The 20,387-nt window shown below is 36.2% G+C and overlaps 1 protein-coding gene across 3 annotated transcripts in view; it reads right to left on the bottom strand.

Annotated features, from left to right (window-relative positions):
• Positions 1-20,387, bottom strand: part of WASHC4 (WASH complex subunit 4) — a 55,303-nt gene that overhangs the window by 15,260 nt on the left and 19,656 nt on the right. For all 3 annotated transcript variants that reach the window (XM_037160181.2, XM_053661490.1, XM_037160182.2), the window contains 13 exons: positions 19,740-19,866; positions 15,370-15,495; positions 13,183-13,290; positions 12,538-12,684; positions 12,328-12,407; positions 10,935-11,040; positions 10,323-10,439; positions 8,605-8,773; positions 7,486-7,640; positions 4,867-4,941; positions 4,281-4,385; positions 2,117-2,251; positions 275-383 (listed from right to left, as the gene is read on the bottom strand). In XM_037160181.2, the coding sequence (XP_037016076.2) occupies positions 275-383; positions 2,117-2,251; positions 4,281-4,385; positions 4,867-4,941; positions 7,486-7,640; positions 8,605-8,773; positions 10,323-10,439; positions 10,935-11,040; positions 12,328-12,407; positions 12,538-12,684; positions 13,183-13,290; positions 15,370-15,495; positions 19,740-19,866 (1,559 nt within the window). The remainder of the gene's footprint in view (positions 1-274; positions 384-2,116; positions 2,252-4,280; positions 4,386-4,866; positions 4,942-7,485; positions 7,641-8,604; positions 8,774-10,322; positions 10,440-10,934; positions 11,041-12,327; positions 12,408-12,537; positions 12,685-13,182; positions 13,291-15,369; positions 15,496-19,739; positions 19,867-20,387) is intronic.

Consider the following 20,387-nt stretch of genomic DNA (forward strand, 5'->3'; position numbering starts at 1 on the left):
ATGACACTCCAACCAACTGAGCCACACTGGCTAGAGCTAAATATATTTTTAATGGAAGGATTTTATTTAACATATTATTAGTCCACAATCTATCAATTATTTCTGCACCAATAGTGTAATCACACTTGAAAAACTTTTGGTAAGAAAAGTTCTCTAGCAGAATAAAACTGAACTCAGACACTCACATATTAAGTTATTTGTATGAGATATTTAATATATGAGCTAGATTCTTGAGATCTGTACTTTATTTCCCAACAGTTTGATAATAACTTACCAATCTGGCTGATGAGTTGCCTAAACTGATCAAGGTAGCTTTGTCCTTCTGGGGTTATTCCAAGTTTTCTGATGCCTCGATTAAATTTTTCTGCTCTTTCAAAAGGATACTAGAGAGATAATTTAAAGACTACCTTTATTAATAGAGACCCCTAGCGTATAAAATGCCTACCAAATCAACCATACTAATACCACTCTCCTTTCAAATTTTGCATTTCCATTGCGCTTAAGGAAAAAAAAACCACTCAAATCTAATAATAAAAAATGCAAAATAGAAACTACCAATATTTAAGGTCAGTATAAAATTTTAAATTTTTTGAGAATAATGATCAATGCCACCAAACTTAAGTTTCCCACCACCATTATCAGTCTCCCAACACCCAACCCTCTATGGGACAGATAAAAGAAACCAATTCCTCCTGGAAACATTTGTTCAGAGATATGTGACCACATTTCTGTGGGCTGAATAGGTATTAGGAGCTTATATAAATATACTTCTTCCCAAATAACACACATTGGTTAAACTAAAATTTCTAGTAACCATCACCAATAAAATTTTTCAAGTCTTAGGTCATTAAAAGACTCAGGATATGACTCATTTTTATAAATAATAACAGCATGGTTGTCCTGGCTGGTGTAGCTAGCTCAGTGGACTCAGCATGGGCTCTGAACCAAAGGGTCGCCAGTTCGACTTCTAGTGAGGACACATGCCTGGGTTGCAGGCCAGGTCCCCAGTAGGGGGTGCACAAGAGGCAACCACACATTGATGTTTCCCTCTTTCTCCCTCCCTTCCCCTCTCTCTAAAAAGAAATAAAATCTTTTAAAAAAACCAAAGCAATAGCATGGTTAATTTATTTCTCTGAACACTAGTAATTTCTGTTCCAATAAAAGAGACAGTTAATACAATTCTCTACTGATAACTATAATCTGTAATTTTATTATTTTACCAAAAAGCAGTATTTTTCTGCTCTGACACTGGAGAAAACTACCAACTAGTATAAAAGAGAGTTGAAACTAAGTGATGCTTAAGAGTAATTAAAATAGTTCTGGGTGTAGCAAACCAAACATATCACCTATTTAAGGCTGCTGGTTCTCTATCCAAGTGGCTAAATGCCTCTACACTGTTACCAATTACTGTACAATTCTTCACCTCACTACGAGAAAACTCAGCCTGGAGGGTGAAAACAAAACAGCATTTCTATAAATTAAATTACAGGATGGGATGTTAAGTGGTACATTATATATATTTTTAAGATTTTTATTTATTTATTATTTTTAGAGAGGGGAAGGCAGGGAGAACAAGAGGGAAGAAACATCAATGTGTGGTTGCCTCTTAAGTATCTCCTACTGGACACCTGACCTGCAACCCAGGTGTGTGCCCTGATGGGGAATCAAACCTGTGACCCTTTGGTTCACAGGTCGGCACTCAATCCACTGAGCCCCACCAGCCAGGGCTGGTACAGTACTTTAGAGTGCTTGGAAATACATTTCAGAATTTTAAATACTTATATTGTTTGCCCTAAAAATTTCTCTTCAAGGAACCTGTCTTTCAAAAATAGTCTCCAAATACACAGAGATAAATGTATAAGGATATTACTATAGCACTGGTTATAACAATGAAAAAATCAGGAAAAAAACCCTAATATTCATCAGGAGGAGAAAGTTACATAAGTTTCGGTATACATCTTTACATCAACTCTTAAAAAGAGTAAGGTGGATTTCTATGTACTGACATGTAGTAAACACACTGCCAAACAGTAGGTATAGTACTACTCTACTTTTGTTAACCACTGCTATACACAGGAGTTAAACTGAACTACCTTAAAAATATTATGTAAAATACCTTATGATCATTTTGGTCCTTGATTTCCCTGAAAAACCGAATATCTTTAATCAATCTGGATTTGATATGTTCATCATACATAAACTGGCTAAATATATAGAACTTCTTTTTCAAGAACTGGTAGGTGAAATTAACCTATAAAATTGGAAAAAAATATAAAAATTAGTCAATATTACTTAATAATATTATAAAGTCTGGTTTATATGAAACTTTATAAACTCTAGTATTTATAAAGTCTAATTCACATTGGACCTGAAATATTTAGATAAATGAAATTTTTTATTGCCCAACTCTACAGAACTTTCTATAAACTCCCCTTAAATACTTTTACTATGAAAGGGAAAGAAAAACAGAAAATACTTTCATAGTAGGACTAAGAACTGTAGTAAGAATCACAAAACCAGATTCAACACTCTAGTCTTTAAGTTATATACCATAGTCAGAAGTTTCTACATTTCTCCATCTATAAGATGGAGAAATGACTAGTATCCATGTCCAGAACGATACTAAAGTAAGAAATGCAGTGCTCTATTCACTCTCCTTAAGGAAGACTGGTAAGCATTCAACTATTTATCGATAAATATTCTGAGGACCTGGTACCTGCAAGGCAATGTGCCTGCCCTCATGCTAGACATTGTCCTCATCATGAAGTTGAGAGTCTAACAGGAGTGGCATTTTAAACAAGTATGTTAAAGAAGTTAGTAAATCTCAATTGCAGTAATTTCTAAACTGAGATGTGTGGGTGCTTTGAGAATGAATAACAAAAGGCCCCAATATTGAGTAAAAAACTATAAAAAAGTATGATTTAAGCTAAGATTAAAGTCAAAATGTTATGATTAATTCTTACCTACGGATGGAAGCCCTGTACTAAATTCCATTCCCACCATTCTCAAATACTACCAATTGTTTCAGCAAATGTAAGCCATTTTTAACAGTCTTCATTTACCCAATTATAGAAAAACAGGTGCTTTTTCAGAACTTCTCCTGTGGCTAAAACGCTGCCTTTTTCTTGATCACGTCAGTAGTAGCGGTCTTAGTAGAAGCAGTCTCTTCTCTATCCTTCACACCCTTAGCGATGGTCACTGTGCCAGCCCCTGATCTTACTCTTCTATGCTAACTCAATCATCATCAGACTTCATTTTCATTAATGCAGTTAAGTGATTAACAACTGCATCTCCTGCCAGACTATGATTATGAGAGTAGGAACTGTCTGTTTTTCTCACCCCAAACCCAGCACAGAGCCTTACATATAAAACAGGTGCAAATAAATAAATAAATAAAACAGGTGCATATGCATTTGTTACATAAATATTTGCTAGATAAGGCAGAGTTTATTTATCCTTAAACTTTCAGACATGACCTTTACATGGATGACTCAATTTAAATTTGAATCTCTTTTCTGTCTCATTTCCATATTGGTAACCACTAACACGGAGCTCTGACTGCATCACTTATGAACTCAAATACTTCAATGGCTCCCCCACTGTACACGACAAAGGTTCCTATGTAACTGTGCAGTTACATGACTTCTCCCCATTCCCTTACTCTCAAATGTGCTTCATAACATTCTACCGTCTAAGCACTCCCATTCTTTTTCCCTCAAGGAGAAATTAAGTATGCCCTGAAAACCAGGGAAATTCAAAGAGCTCTCTTCTTCCACAGAAGGAAAAACAGCATACAAGTTAAAGTGATTTCTTCAAGTGATTGATGCTGAAATCTAAGATTCAAAATACTTTTAGTACACTGCTGTTTATATGGATTTCAAATAATTATTAAGCCCCCCCAAAAGAGCCTGAGTGATGCTAAATAAACTGTTACCAATGATTCATTTTCAAAAGGAACTTTCAGAGACTATGAAACAATCCATACAGATATATATGTGTATTTATGCTGATGCTCTCAACTGTCTATGCCGTTTTTATAACGATGGCCCTGAAACAGTAAGATATCTGAAAGTGCCTTTTGTATCACAGAGCTTCCCTCACAACCAACATGATTTTTGTGCCAGACATTTTAACTATACCAACCAGAAAAATGGAAATTCCAATATAAAATAAAGATACTGGCATATATTGACCAGAATATTCATGACAAAACTACTTTCCAAAATACCAAATTAAACAGGGGTCCATTACCCACCCAAACCCCTAAAAAAGATTCTTACTGTTGTATTCATGATTCCTGTGCCATGTGTTCGAATTGAATTAGCAATATGCCGAATATTAATAGTATTCAAATGTTTGTTATTGCTGGTTCGTTCAATAAAAATCTGCAATGAAACAAATTTATGCTTAAATAACAACATAATCTAACACAATCACTGATCAGTTATCCAAAGAATTTTAGAATCTATTTCATTAATAATAATTAGAAAGTCATTTAAGAAGATAATACAATTAAAAAATAAGGTATCTTTAAACAATTTTTTTCTTTGTTTTACCAATTTTAACTATTGAGATCAGTGCTTGCCCTGGCTGGTGTGGCTCAGTGGACAGAGCACCAGCCTGAGAACCAAAGTGTCACTGGTTCAATTCCCAATGAGGTCATATTCCTGGGTTGTGGGCCAGGTCCCCAGTAGGGGACGCACAAGAGGCAACCATACATTAAGGTTTCTCTCCCTCTTTCTCCCTCCCTTTCCCTATCTCTAAAAAAGTAAACTCTTTTAAAAAAAGAATCAATTCTTTACCCCTCAGCCTTCCTACTATATAGCCACCCACATCATAAAAATAAAATTTCTAAAACCCACTCACCTGATTGTTCAGATTATAGAGGTATCGAGACACAAATATATGAATATTTCTCATGATTTCCAAAACATCCAGACCCTGCAAAACAATCCACATAGCTCTTTCATTTAAGGTAGTTAGACTTGTACCAGTATAGTGACTTACTGTTTACATTATGCTTCCTAATATTTATTTTAAAAAACAGCTACAGGAGAATCCTGACCAAATGTTAAAAGAGGCTTCTAACATGTGCAATCATGGGCTGCTAGTTATCTTACCTCTTTTGTAAACACAGAAACAGGTAAGTTTAAATATTCAAAGGTCTATGACACATAATCAGCTCCCTACCATTCTTGAGAATAGCTCTGTCTTCCCGGGGATTTTCTTTATATTTTTCATAAAGTAAACTAATGGCCCAATTCTGAAAGATAGGGTATGTGGTAATATTTATAAAATACACACTATTTTTCAGGCACTGTACAAGGTTCATTATAAGTAATTCTCAAAAAGTAAGATATTATTCTAAATTTTACATCTGAAGAAAACAAAGCTAAGGAGTTCTCCAGAAACTAGAAAGAGACAGAAGCCAGGGGTCAGAAGCCAGGTCAAACAGCTGGGGAGAGGCAGAAGCCTGGGATTTCTGAAAGTCTAATTCCAAATCCTTATACTTCTTTTAATTATACTAGGCCGTGTTTAATGACTCCTTCATTAACAATGATGAAGGACCTGCCCTGGCTGGTGTGGTTCAGTGGACTAAGTGCTGGCCTGTGAACCAAAAGGTCACCAGTTTGATTCATAGTCAGGGCACATGCCCAGGTTGCAGGCTACGTCTCCAGTTGGGGGCATCAGAGAGGGAACTAGTTAATGTAAGTATCTCTTACTCTTTCTCCCTCCCTCTCTCTAAAAATAAATACTTAAAAAAAAAGAATGATGAAGAATCTGTCAGTCTTCGGTTATTACTGTAATACCTAGTGATATCACATAAACCGTTCTACTGCCCATTTGATAAAATTTTCATTATAACTCTTCTCATATTCCAAGTTAAAACTTGGTTTACTCGTTCTTTCCCATTAGTCTGTACACTCACAAGCTGAGACTGTTTCTATTTATTTTTGTAACCCTAAACATAATTCAGTGCCTACCAGGTTTTCAGTAAACATTATTTTGTAACCCTAAACATAATTCAGTGCCTACCAGGTTTTCAGTAAATATTATTTTGTAACCCTAAACATAATTCAGTGCCTACCAGGTTTTCAGTAAATATTAAACACATAAATAAATGAATGAAAAAATATACATGCTAATCCCAGAAATAGTTCCTATATATAGTAGGATGAGGGGAAAACTGTGATTTTTAAATTCTGGAACTGAATGTTCTGCTTTGTTTTACTGATAAATATTATCTGGATTATCTTAGAAAGAATTACAGGCAAATTAACTGAAAACAAACTTCTGTACTCATGAGATAGTACCACACTGTCAAACAGCTCACTGAATTAGCGAAGTTAAATGCTTCTCTACACTTCTCATTCAAAACAAATACATTTAGAAGTACATAAATCTAAGCATTTTCCCTGAGATATTGAAGTTTATATATTATGTCCAGGTTTAAAACCCTTAACTGTGTGATCTTTATTAAACATGTTACAATTCTGCAGAAATCACCTGGCTACCCTAATGTTCCTGAAAAGCTGTATAAAAACCTATGTGTACAGGCACACCTCGTTTTACTGCACTTTGTACATACTGTGTATTTTACAAACTAAAGTTTGCGGCAACCTTGCATCAACCAAGTCTACCAGCGCCATTTTTCCAACAAGCTCATATAAGAGTTAGCATATATTAGCAATATTTTTAAAGTAAGGTATGTACATTGCTTTGTCAACATGTTATTGCATACTTAGTAAATTACTGTGCAGTATACACATAAGGTTTTTTTAATTTATTGATTTTAGAGGGGGTGGGGAGAAAGACATCAATTTGCTACTCCACTTAATGACACACTCATTGGTTGATTCTTGTTATGTCCTGACTGGGGATCAAATCTGCAACCTTGGCATATCAGGAGGATGCTCTGATCAACTGAGCTACCTGGCCAGGACACAACTTTTATATGCACTGGGAAACCAAAAAATCTTGCTTTATTTCGATATTCACTTTTATTGCAATGGTCCGGAACCAAATCTGCGTATCTCCAAGATTTGCCTGTAATTCAACTATTCAACAAAAGATGAAGCATAAAAACAGGAAGCCTGTGATAATTTCTTTCATAAAGCAAATTAGGGCTCTAGTCAGGTAGCTCAGCTGGTTACAGCATCATCTCAATACGCCAAGGCTGAAGGTTTGATCCCTGGTCAAGGTGCATACAAGAATGAACCAATGAAAGCATAAATAAGTAGGACAAATCAGTTTCTCTTTCTCTCCCCCTCTCTTGCTCTGGTTCCCTTCCTCTCTCTCTAAAATCAATACACTAAAAAAAATTTTTTTAAAGAAAGCAAATTCACACCATATAATTTTTTGTTCTTGTCTAGTATGAGATCTTAAAAAATAAACATGTAATAATAAAGTTTAAAAAAAGACTTCTGAAAGAAATACTGTTATTATGCTACAAATGGACTAAGCTGGAAATGCTTCGTACCATACCTGTTCCAAGGTCTGACTAGGAAGATGGGCCTCTGTCATAACCAATCCATAACGCTGAGTAGCTAAATTTCTCATTTCACTGTAAGTGGCCCAGTCATGAAGAGCTACTGTTGTAAGATTGTAGAAAGTCTTGTCTAGGTAGTGAGTTACATAAGCTAAAAGAAAAGTAAATTAAAAACTGTCTGAGTTAGGAAAAGACAGAAAAGAGAAATAAGACTAAAAAGGCAGCAACTTTGAATATTACACTTTTTTCTAAATAATGTACTAGGAAAATACAAGTAAATAAACAAAAAGGAGTCAAAGAATAAATGGACTGAAAAAGGGATTGTGGCAGAAAGGCTCTTCCTTCCCACCTGGCAGCAGCCAGCAGGTAAGCCAAGATGGGCACCTACAAGTACATCCTGGAGCTACGGAGAAAAAATCAGTTCGATGCGACGTGCTTCTTTCTCAGGGTGCGCTGCTGGCAGCACCACGGGCTCTCCGCCCCCACTGGCCTATGAAGCACGCAGACCGGGATACAAGGCCAAGCAAGGTTATGACATATATCGGATTCATGTGTGCTGTGGTGGCTGCAAACGCCCTGTTCCTAAGGGTGTGACCTACCACAAACCTGGCCATCATGGTATCAACAAGCTCAAGTTTGCCCAAAGCCTTCAGTCTGTTGTTGAGGAGCGAGCTGGATGCCACCCCTGTGGTCAAAATTCCACGTACAAATCCCTTGAGGTTATCCTCATTGACCCATTCCATAAGGCTATCAGAAGGAAGCCTGACACCCAATGAATCACCAAGCCAGTCCACAAGCACAGGGAGATGCGAGGGCTGACACCTGCAGGCAGCAAGAGCCGTGGCCTTGAAAAGGGTCACAGTCCCACCACACAGTTGGTGGCTCTCACCGCACAGCTTGGAGAAGGCACAATGTTCTCCAGCTCCACTGTTACTGTTAATATAAGTAATGTTTGTAAAATTCTTCCGTAATAAATACTTTAGGTAAATTAAAAAAATAATAAATGGGCTAAAAGTAAAAAGGATAAGCTCAAAGTTTCATTTTTGTTATTTGTTCTTTTATAGTTAGTAGGACAAAAAGATATATGACTTTCAGAAGAAAAGCAGAACACTCACCTCGAATGTCAATGAAACGATTGAAAAACCGAATTGGGTTCAGAGAGAAAAACAGGGCCAGGTCTTTCATGCCAACTTTGAAAGGGTTCCTGTCGTCCAGCTTCAAGTGAGTGTGCACAGAAAGTCGCAGATCCTTCTCTATTTCTTTGCACAACTTGTCCAGCAAATGCTATTCACAAAAGAATACCGTAATTTTTCCAAATGATATTTCAATTGTACTGCTCCGCTAGGGGTCAGTGCTTTAACCATTAGTTTTATAATCCATGAAATGATGAAAAATTTATCAAGTTGGTTTAAGAGTCTAAATACTCAGGTAAAATATTATTTTTATTGGGAAACTGATTATTACTTTGCTCCCCATTTTAAACCAATGATTTTTCTGACCAGGAAGAGTTAGATTTAACTCAAAGCTTTTTTCATTAATACTTTAACACTCTTGAGAGAAAATTAAAAGCTAATGCCTGATGGCTTTAATACATGAAATACAAATATATACTAAAAAGCACAAAATTTATGGGAACAAGCAACATGCAAGAGAGGAAATGTTTTAAAAGCTTCCTTGTAAAAATCACTGAAGTCACAAAATTCATTAGCTAAAGGTAATGAAGTTCTTCATCTTTTCTGGTCTACCATGGAGTTATAAACACTGGCAAGACATGTATTTAATCTTCTAAATGAGAATATTTTATATAAAAATTATATTAAAATTTCCATAATTTTATCAAACCCAAATAAGGTTTATATTGAGGTTGAGTCATTTTTAATTCCTCCCTCTAAATAAAAATATCATTAGGTAGAAATTTAATTTTAAAGATATCAATGTTTATAATACTTTATTCAAACGAGGAGATGTACTATATAGTATCTGAATTATTGCTGTTACACAAGTAAATCTTTCAAAAATATAATTGCCTCCTCTTAGTCAGTAGCTCTCCAAATGAATTTAGTAAAATAATGGTAGTTGTCTTAACCGTATTATTATTGGTAGCATTCAATATTCCAACCAATTTTGCATTTGTATTCTTCTAAGAAACAAAAACTTAAATCTAAATATACTGTTTACTAAAGTAAAATAAAATTCCAAATTCCTACTCTGGATTTTTACATAAAAAATTAGGGACTAAAGACCAACTTAACACAATAGTGATACTATAACTAAAAATCATCTCTTTCTTCTAGACAGCAGTTTATTAAAAATTTTAAATATGTAAAAGCCTACTTCAATCAAAAGTTTTTCCAGCCCTGGCTGGGTGGCTCAGTTGGTTGGAGCACTGTCCCATGCACCAAAAAGGCTGCAGGTTCAATTCCCAGTCAGGGCACATACCTTGGTTGCAAGAAAAATCCCCAGTCAGGAAGCAACTGATTGATGTTTCTGTCTCATATCAATATTTCTTTCTCTCTCTCTTAAAAAAAAATCAATAAACATATCCTTGTGTGAGGATTAAAAAGTAAATAATAGCTCTGACTGGTGTGGCTCACTGGACTGAGTGCCAGCCTGTGAACCAAAGGGTCGCTGGTTCAATTCCCAGTCAGGGTATATGCCTGGATTGCAGGCCAGTTCCCCAGTAGTGGGTGTGCGAGAGGCAACCACAAATTGAGGTTTTTCTTCCTTTATCCCTTCCCTCCCCTCTCTCTAAAAATAAAATCTTAAAAAGTTTTCCCAAATACTGCATTTGAAATACATGTTTTAAGTTTTTCAGTCTCAAATGGGGTATTACCTCATTTAAAATTTCCATGATCTCCTTGTCGTAGCAATCCAGAAGTATTTCGTAGGACTCTAAGTGTCTTGCATGCATCATAGCAGGTACACAGTCACGCAGAGCACTGAACATATACTAAGAAAAACATCAGAATGTACACGAATTTATAAAAACCAGATTTCTAGTGTAAATTAATATCAGAGTTTAATTATCTGTCTTGAAAGACATCAATCTGAAAGCCATTTTTTTTTTACATATAACTGTCTTCCTTTCCTAAATAAGAGTAGTTGGGTTTTCTAATGGACATATTTTAACACACACACATGAAATCAAATTTAGTTATTCTTTCCTATGTTGAGCATTTGACTGCACTCACTTCTATATAGAAAGATCTGAATACTACACACCTCACTGACAAGTGAGACAACTGTGACGTACACTGAAATCAAGGAAATGAGAGTGATAAGGAGTCAGAGGGAAAGAGTTAAATGTATTAATATTCACTATTAGTCTATGCTGTATTATTGAGTATGTATAGCATTGTGTAAACCAGCATTAGCAGTTAAATAATCTATCTTAAAATTAGTTTGGACAGTGATTCAAAGAATGATGGGCTTATTCTTTACTTACATGTAATCTGGCTGCATCAACGGCATTTTCATATACATCATCTAAATAAATTGGGAAGACAGCTCGATGCCAGTATAAAAAACAGCAGTTACATTGTGCTTGAACTCTACAATGTAAAGGAGTAATCAGTGGTATCAAAATTGAAGTATCTCTCCCCCACCCAAAAAATAATCTCTTACTCATTTTTGCATTCCTGACATCACTTAACCCAAAATTAGTATGGAAAAGCCACAAAATAAATATTTCAAATTGAACAAAGGCAACAAAATATTCTAATATCTGATATTTTCAAAATTCTGCACGTGTGCTTTACTTTTAAAGCACACACAAAAAACTAACTTTTAAACAGAGGAATTTAAAATAAGTTTAGTTCAGTATCACCTGATATGTCTACACTTACAATACCTGCATCGCATGCACACTTCTACCTGTCTCGAAACTGAAAAGCAAAGTCTTTTAAAATATTGTGACAAAAAAGTTACACTTAATCTGTCTACTCTTTGCCAAGTGACTATTTCATACCTTACAGCGTAACAAATTGATCATTAAATATCTCTTAAAGAAGACCATTTAACTATTTCTCCCAAGGACAGAATGTTAAATGCCACTAACTACAAGATATCTCAGCTTCTCAGAACAAAAACATTGTTGTAAATATGAGCATTAAATGGAAACTGTGCTGTAACCTTAATTTGGCTAGGAATTAAAATTCAGAAGATTCATTTTTCCATTAAGAAACTTGCTGCTTACTCTTTAATTAAAAAATAGATAGCGCCGGCTGGTGCGGCTCAGTGCATTGAGCACTGGCCTGCAAACCAGAGGGTCATGGGTTTGATTCCCAGTCAGGGCAATGCTGGGGTTGCAGGCTGGGTCCCCAGTGGGTGCGCATGAGAGGCAGCCACACGTTGATGTTTCTCTCCCTCTCTTCCTCCCTACCCTGCCCTCAAAAAATACATTTAAATCTTTTTAAAAATTCAAAAAATAAATAAAGCCACAAAGAGCTACAAAAGGTAAGCCTTCCAAAAACTACTTCATCTTAGTGCCTGGCTACCAACAAAGGATGGCTGTCCGTCACAAACAGATGAAGCCTTATGAGAAAGCAACAACTTCAAATGTCAGCTGGAGCTACCCATCACAAAAACCACAAGGCACATAAGGGTCTGCCAGATGCTCTCAGGGCTACATCATATTGGCCCGTGTGACTTCCAGCAGCTGGAAGCAAAGTTAAAGACATATGACCCCTAGCCACAGTCCCATTCTGGGCATGCTAAAAGAATCACGGAGAGGAACCAGTGGTGTACTGAGGTGACATTTCTTCTCTTGTTATGCTAAAAAGAAAATCGATGTTTCCATTAGCCCTGCCTTTTGAGTATCATTACACATCCCTACTTACCTTTCTCTAAGTTCACTGATAAGATCCAGCTTTTTCATGACTACCTGAAGTGGAAAGAGTTCTTCATCTTTAAATGTTTTCTATCATGGAAGGAAAGAAAGGGCAGAGAAGTTGCAGTCAAAGTAAGAACAGATTTCTTGGATCAGTAAGAAGGGAACTATGGCATCTTGGATGTCATTTTTATCACATAACTAATAGCAACACACTTACCAACTGTGTGCCAACACTGAGCGCCAAAGAAACAATAAGGCGCCTTTGCCTCGTGCTTGGTCCATTTAGAGTGTTTTCAGCCAAAACTAGAGCAGAAAGCACATCAAGACGCTGTTCGCTATATTTTTTGTCAGAAATGACTCTTTTCTTAAAGATAAGAGAAAAACAGTCCACATTAGTTTTATTTGAGGCAATAACAAGAGACTCAGAAGAAAATCTCTTCAATGATCTTCTGCAAGATTTACTTGAGAGAGCTTCTACAATCCCTTCCCTGCTGAGCTTCTGCTGATACTGTTGTGTGATGTACTCCTGCACCGCTACCGTTTAGCACGGTCGGGGCAGCCCATCTGCACCAGGCCTACTGTAAAATCTCCGTTATTAATCTAGTAAGGAAATCATTCCTTTAAAAATGACACTTATATTTTAAAACTGCACATAGTGTCACTTTAAACACATTAATATCTTATTTGTTTTAAATTCAGAGAAAGAGGGCTCTAAGTAAAAATCACAAAATACCATGGAGATAAATGACCAAGAATATGATGTTTGAGGGAATGCAGTAAACTGGCTGAACTAGAACACACATATAAAGCAAAATAACAAACTAAAAAGATAATTATGCTGAGTACACGGTAAGTTTCATACCTTGGCCACAGAAATAGAATTCAGAGCCTGGTGCTGAAGGTACTGTGTGATATGTGACACCGAGTCAGCCACAACCACGCTTCTCCTGTAGAACATATGCTCTATTGCCTAAAAAGGGTCAGAAGTAATTTTGTAAAAATCAACATAAAACTTTTAGGCAAATATTACAGAATATTTTTATTACCTTGAGCGAGGTACTTGTGCAAAGAACTTGTAAATGCGGTGCAAGAAGTACTACCATAAAGGATAAGAATGGTAAATTCAAATGTAATAAAATTAAAAAGCCAATATAAAGAAAGGCAAGCCAATGTATGAAAAATATCTGCCACACACAAGGGATGAGTAGTTAGAATACGAAAAACCCCAAATGAAAGAAAGATTTTTTTAAAGGCAAATAATCCAACAGAAAACTGAACAAAAGACATGAACAAATTTTAAACAAAAGAAACAGTTAAATGTTGAAAAAATGCTATCATTAATAATCAGAAAAATGAACATTAAAAATCACAATCAAAACCATTTATACCCACTAGTTTGCCTAATAATACCAATACTGGCCAGCAGGTGAACAATGGGAAGTCAATTACATTGTGGGAGGCACGTGGACTGATATGACTGCTTTGGAAAACAATTCGGCATCATCTTGGAAAGCTGAACACGTATGTAAAAGTAACAGCAACCCACTCATACACAACACCTCAGAAAAACTCTGGCACTAGCACACCAAGAAACATACGCGAGCAAGGCAACACTGTTTACAACAGCAAAGACTGGAAACCCCAAGATTCATCACCAGGAAGGCTGCACAGCTACCAAAAGGAAGGAACTAGAGCTATTCAGCCCAACATAGAGAAATTCAAACACAAAATTCTGAATACGTAAATAAGTCAAAGAACACATGAAGTATTACTCCATTAGTATAAAGTTCAAAAACATATATAAACAATGAATGGTTTATAGACCCAAACTTATGTGATAAGCCAAAAAGAAAAACAAGAGAACGATAAGCATAAAATGCAGGATAACAGATTCCTGAGGGGGCAGGAAAAGATGTGAATGAGGGGGTGAGACAGGGAGCTTTGAAAATACAGGTAATATTCTTCTATTTCTTAATTGGGATAGTGGGTTTTTGAGGGTTTACTATCTTTTCAAATTATTCTGACATATTTGATATACATGTACCTACACATGCATACACACACACATGTACTTTTTATATTTCTTAAAAATAAAATATAGCTGATAATACATGTTAAAGAAAAAGACTAAAAATCTAGAGGCACAATTTTTTTAAAAATCTATTTCCAAAGGAAATCTAAAAGCTAACAGCAGAAATTTGCTAGCAAATCATAAATTTCCATTTTTTTAAAGATTTTATTTATTTTCATTTAGAGAGAAGGGGAAGGGAGGGAAAGAAACATTGATCAGTGCCTCCCACACACCCACGATGAGGAAGTAGCCTGCAATGCAGGCCTGTGCTCTGACCAGGAATCGAACCAGCGACCTTTTGGTTCAGTGTAGTGCTCAACCCACTGAGCCACAGCAGCCAGGGCCTTAATTTCGATTTTTAAAAAAAGTTAAAAGGCTCTCCTGCTTAGAGGGGCTTTTTTGTTTATTTATATAGAATGTGCTAAGAAATATTTTATATTTCCAGATGTTACACTCTGGTTCTTAATTTATTTGTCCACTCCTGCAAGTAGCTCACTCATTCATATCACAAGATTACAGCACTTTAAGTTACTACACACACACACACACACACACACACACACACACACACACACATACATACATATATGGCATCATGTTGACTATCCTCATATGTATTTGAAAACCACAAATAGCCAATGGTACAAGGATATAATTTTTTTTAAGTCATACAATGTGTTTAAAACGTCCATGAGTAAATCTTTACTAATACTTATTAGGCTAAACTTTTCATTTTCCTTCTTTTATGTCCCATTACATGTTAACTTTTAATATAGTTTAAATATATTAGCCATTCATAAAATGTTAACGTAAATTTCTTTCAATGCCTAGTTCCTTTATTCCGCTGAAATATGAGTACATTTTCGCATAATTTTTTATTCTCATATCATCTGAAAGTCAAACCTTAAAAGATCGTCTTAATTTAAGCCTGGGTCACTTCTAAATTATAGTGGCAAGGTAAGATCATCTAAAACCTACCTTGAGAAGTTCAACAAGCCTGCATAATGCCTTAACTGATGTTTTGGTCATTGGCTTTTGCATGGACATGTAGAGATTCATTGTGGTTTTAATAATGGTACTAATACTATACGCATATAAGAAGCCCTAGAAAAAGAAAATAAAACAATGATTAAAATTACAAGAAAATATTTAATTTCTTCACAATTTCAATCTCTGTGTGATAATTATTCCATAACCCCCCAATAACTAGTGTTTCCAAAGTTCATTTTAAAGTCATCTCTTACAATACTGAAATATTCTCCCTCACACAATGTTATGTACATTGTGGTTAAGTTTCAAAGCAGCCCTTAAAAGTTTTTTAACCTAGCACATTCCAGAAGTTTAGTACTGCTGAAATATTGTTTATAATCACATTAAACAATCCTTACATTAAAAAAAACACACTTCAGAAAAATTATCTGAGTGCCAGAAAGATATCTATTCATTTGTATCTTATCTGCCAAGCAAGAAGATAGGCAGAAGTTAAAGACTCCTATGTGTCTACAGCTTAAGACAAGAACTGAGGACTGTACGGAAGTGGGAGCTCAAAAATGAGGATGAAGAGAGCTGCTCTCGGGCCAGGACCTAAACACAAATGTATTCTCGGTTCCGAGCCAATCCCCCTTCGCTTTCACCTAGGCCAGTGCACAATCCACCGGCTACCACGTTCCCTGCCCACGGTGGTGCTCATCAGACTTTCTCTCCTTCCAGCCCAGTAAGAACAGATTCTCTCCTACCCTTCTATTCGTGAAGGAAGCACACAGGTCTTAGGAGGTTAAAAAAAAAAAGTGCATATTATAAACCCAGGGAAACATTAGGGAATAAGAAAACAGGACAAATAATAGTCCCTCTCAAATATTTTTTTGATTTAGACCCAAAGAAGTTACAGAAACATGAAGACAATGATGGAGGCTTGCAGAGTTTATAGAGGACTGAGATAGATACAGTCACAGGTTATGAATGAAGCTAAACTACATTACTGTGCACACATGCAAGGAGCTGGGGCAGAAGCTACGTGTGAGTCGTCCTCAACCTCTGGTCCTGCCCCACCACGTGTGAGAGACCCGTGCCCTCCCATCAGTGACATCCCACCAGTGACATCAGCTCACTGAAGGAGTGACACTCGGTGGGGCGGGAACTTCTCTAAACCTGTCATAGCTCTGTGGTAAAGAGATGTGCTAAATTAAGAAATGAAAGGGCAGCAACACCAGAAAGTGGGCAACAAGACCAACGCTCGCGGTATGCACGCAGGACAGAGCCACGGTCTTACCCCGCCCGCTGCAGGACTGTCGCGCCAGACTCTGCCGCAGTGCACTGCGGCACCGGGGCAGGTTACAGAGCAGAACCGGAACAGCAGAAGTGCAACTCAAAGGCAGGCAGAAAGCGGGCGACTCTTTTGGGGGAAAAAGATACAGAACTCACGGGCCGATAGCACACCATTCCCAGACAGATGGTCAATGATTTATGATGGATGTACATGAAGGATGTACAGAGCATTTTAAAGATCTAAATTTGGAGGAGGGGGCAGCTGGGGTCTGCTTGTTAACAGCAGAATAAATGATCTGGACCAACCTTTCCACTGAAAACAACTAGAAAATCTGGGTAAAACATTTTTAAAAATCTCTTGGAAGGCATTTTAAACTGTGAAGAAAATAAGGAAATGTATATTCCTTATGGCCAATCTCTGGGAGAAGACAGAAACTGGGAGAAGTGAGCCTGACATGTGAGGCTGCTTTCCCTCCCACAAGAGGAGAATAAAGGCAGAAAACAAGCTTATCTTTCAACCTTTAATTCGAAGGGAAAGGGAATTAAAGTAAGGGTTCATGGTCCATAAGGAGAAAAATGGGAGTCCAGGTAAACACAAGGCTCTGGCTTGGGTTCCTAAAAAACTACCCCTACAAAGTAGAGGGGAACTAGAAAAAACCAGCCATCAGAGGATTTAGGTCCCACTTCAATCATCTCCGTGTACAACTGGGTTGAGATAACCCGTGTTACAAGTTGTCCAAGACTAGATGTGTACCAGAAGAAAGACAAAAAGTTTCTGGAAGAATAAAAATAGTATCCAGATCCTCAAATTATATCTACAATTTCTCATATATAATGTGTCACACCATACGAAATAACCAGCCATACAAAAAGATGGCATATCCAAAAATGAGATAAACAATAGCTAACAGAAATACCCAGATATTGAAATTATTAGACAAGAGCTTCAAATAATTATGCCAAATATGTTGAAGGAAATAAAACAAAACTACTTCAGAAGAGAACTGGAAAGAAGTAAAGAAAGAAACATAAAATAATTAAAATTAACATGGAAAAAAATTACAAAAAGAACAGAACAGTCCTTGAAGAATTAATGGCTGAGATTTTTCCACAAGCTCTACAAATCATAAGCAGCACAAACACAAAGAAAATTTTACCTGGGTGCATCAAAGTAATTTTGCTAAAAACCAAAAATTAATCTTGTAAGTAATTAAGGAAAGACACATAGCGAAAAAGCAACAAAACTGACAGCTGGCTTCTCAACAAAAACAAAGGAAGCCAGAAGGCAATAAAACAGTAGCTTTAAAAGCTGGGGGATGATGGGAGAGGAATCCTACCAAACTGGAATTCTGTAGATAGCAAAACGACCTTCGAAAATAAAGTTAACATTATGCCAAGTGAAGTAAGTCAGTAAGAGGAAGACAAATACCATATGATTTCACTCATATGTGGCATCAAATGAACAAACTAAACAAAGAAAATGGGGAAAGACTCACAGACAGAAAGCAGGATGACAGCTAGAGGGGAAGGGGTTATGGGGGACTGAGCAGGAAGGAAAAAGGACTCGTGGACATGGTGTGGTGACTGCTAGAGGGAGGCGGGTACAAGGGGAATGAATGAACAGTAATGGGAAAAATGCAATAAAGATTAAAGCAAAAAAAGAAGTTAAAATAAAGACACATTCAGACAAAAAAAACTGTGATAACTCATCAATGAAGTCATTTTAAATGAAATACTAACAGGTATTCCATAAAAAGAAGGATGGAGAAATATAGGAAGGAAGAAAAGCAATAGTAAAAATGTGGGTAAATCTAAATGAACGCTGACTATAAGAACAGCAGCAGCCACAATGATACCTTGTGATGTTTAAACTGTATAAACAGTACACAGCAGCAGCACAGAGAGAGGGGGACAAAGAGAACAAAAGCGATTTAAAGATCCTTACGCTGTCTGGGAAGTAGTAAAACTAATGTACATTGGAGTTGAATGAGTAAATCATGCAACCTCTACAGTAAACCGCTAAAAAAAAACCAGTACTCAAATTCAAATGACAGGGAAAAAAAAAGAGAAGAAAAGCGACCTAGAATAAGTGAGGCAACTAGTAAGGTGGTAGTTTTAAATCCAAATACATCAGTAATAACATATATAGAAAACAGTTTAAGGAAAAAATTAAGATCATCAGACTGGGGGGAAACCTATGTTGCTTATAAAAGATACACATTCAATTTCAGGAGCCACACAGGTTTTAAGTCAAAGGATCCAAAAAGACATACAATGTAAACCTTAACTAGAAAACTAAGATAGCTATGTTATAACCATACAAAACAGATCTACCACGAAAGAAAGAAGGGATACTTCATAACGCAATTCACTAGGCAGATAAAACAATCCTTAATGTTATGCACTTAGTACCAAAACACATAAAACGAAAACTGACAGAGCTACAAGGATAAACAGACAAATCCACACTAACAGTGAGGGAGTCTAACCCAGTTCTCTCAGTAACGGTGCGCTGTGCAGACAAACTCATTTAGAAACACAACCTAGTTAACATCTACAGAACACTACAACCAACAAGTACAAATTACACATCCTTTTCAAGTGTCTGTGAAATGTTTACCAAAGCTACCATAGGATGGGCCATAATGCAAATCTCAACAAATTTCAAAATACTGAAATTACTGCTAAAATCAATAATAAAAAGATAACTAGGTAATCCTCATATTTAGAAAATAATAAATCTCTTTCCAAATAAGCCACAGATCAAAGAAATCAAAATAAAAATTTTTAAATATTTTCAACTAAATAAAGTACAATGAAAATGCAATATATCAAAACATATGGCATACAGCAAAAATGATCACGCTTTGAGGACAATGTAGGGATTTAAATGCATACATTAGAAGACCTAAGTTAATCAATTACAAATAATAAATGTTACACAAATCCAAATGTAACCTAATCAATTTCAATTTTATAGACAAAAAACTTATCCTGCCCTTTCCAGTTTTTTGGAGTGTACCTTCTGTGCATCAGATTAACAAAGAAATGACAGCCAAAATATTCTAAGAGGATGCAACTACCTGTATAAAAACACTGCATCTATTGGTGAGGTCTTCAGCAAATTTATCCATTCTCTGCTCCTTAGATAAAATAGATTCCATTTTCATCATCCATGAGCTCACAAAGACGTAGTAAGACTGTACATCTCTAACAAAGGAAAATATTGGGGTTATTAAGCACAGAAAAGAAAATGTACTTCCATTTCTTCGTATTGGTTAGGATAAAATATTTCCTTGCAGCAGCCACTTCTTCTTACTGGTATTGAAAATACAGACATTGTATATACACATATAATTTATTCATTCAACAAATATTTACTGAATGCCTAAATAAGGCAAGCACTGTTTCTCAGTACTGAGAACAAAAATCAGCAGTAAAGAAAACAGACAAAAATCTCCACCCCCATGAAGGTTACATTCTGGAACGGGGAGCTTTCCAGTATAAGAAATCAATAACTAAACTTTCTAAGATGTCAAATGATATGGGGTAAAAAAAATACAGCAGGGAAAAAGAACAGAGACTGGGAAGGTTGGTACAATTTTAAATACAGTGATCAAAGCAGGCTCACGTGAAAACGTGATTCTGAGCAAGATCTAAAGATGAACGAGTAATCCATACAAATATGTAAGAGAAGAAAATTCTAGTGAAGCAGCAAATGTAAAACGTGT

Source organism: Artibeus jamaicensis, unplaced genomic scaffold (assembly GCF_021234435.1).
Source record: "Artibeus jamaicensis isolate MK-2021 breed Jamaican fruit bat unplaced genomic scaffold, CSHL_Jam_final contig_233, whole genome shotgun sequence".
NCBI lineage: Eukaryota > Metazoa > Chordata > Mammalia > Chiroptera > Phyllostomidae > Artibeus > Artibeus jamaicensis.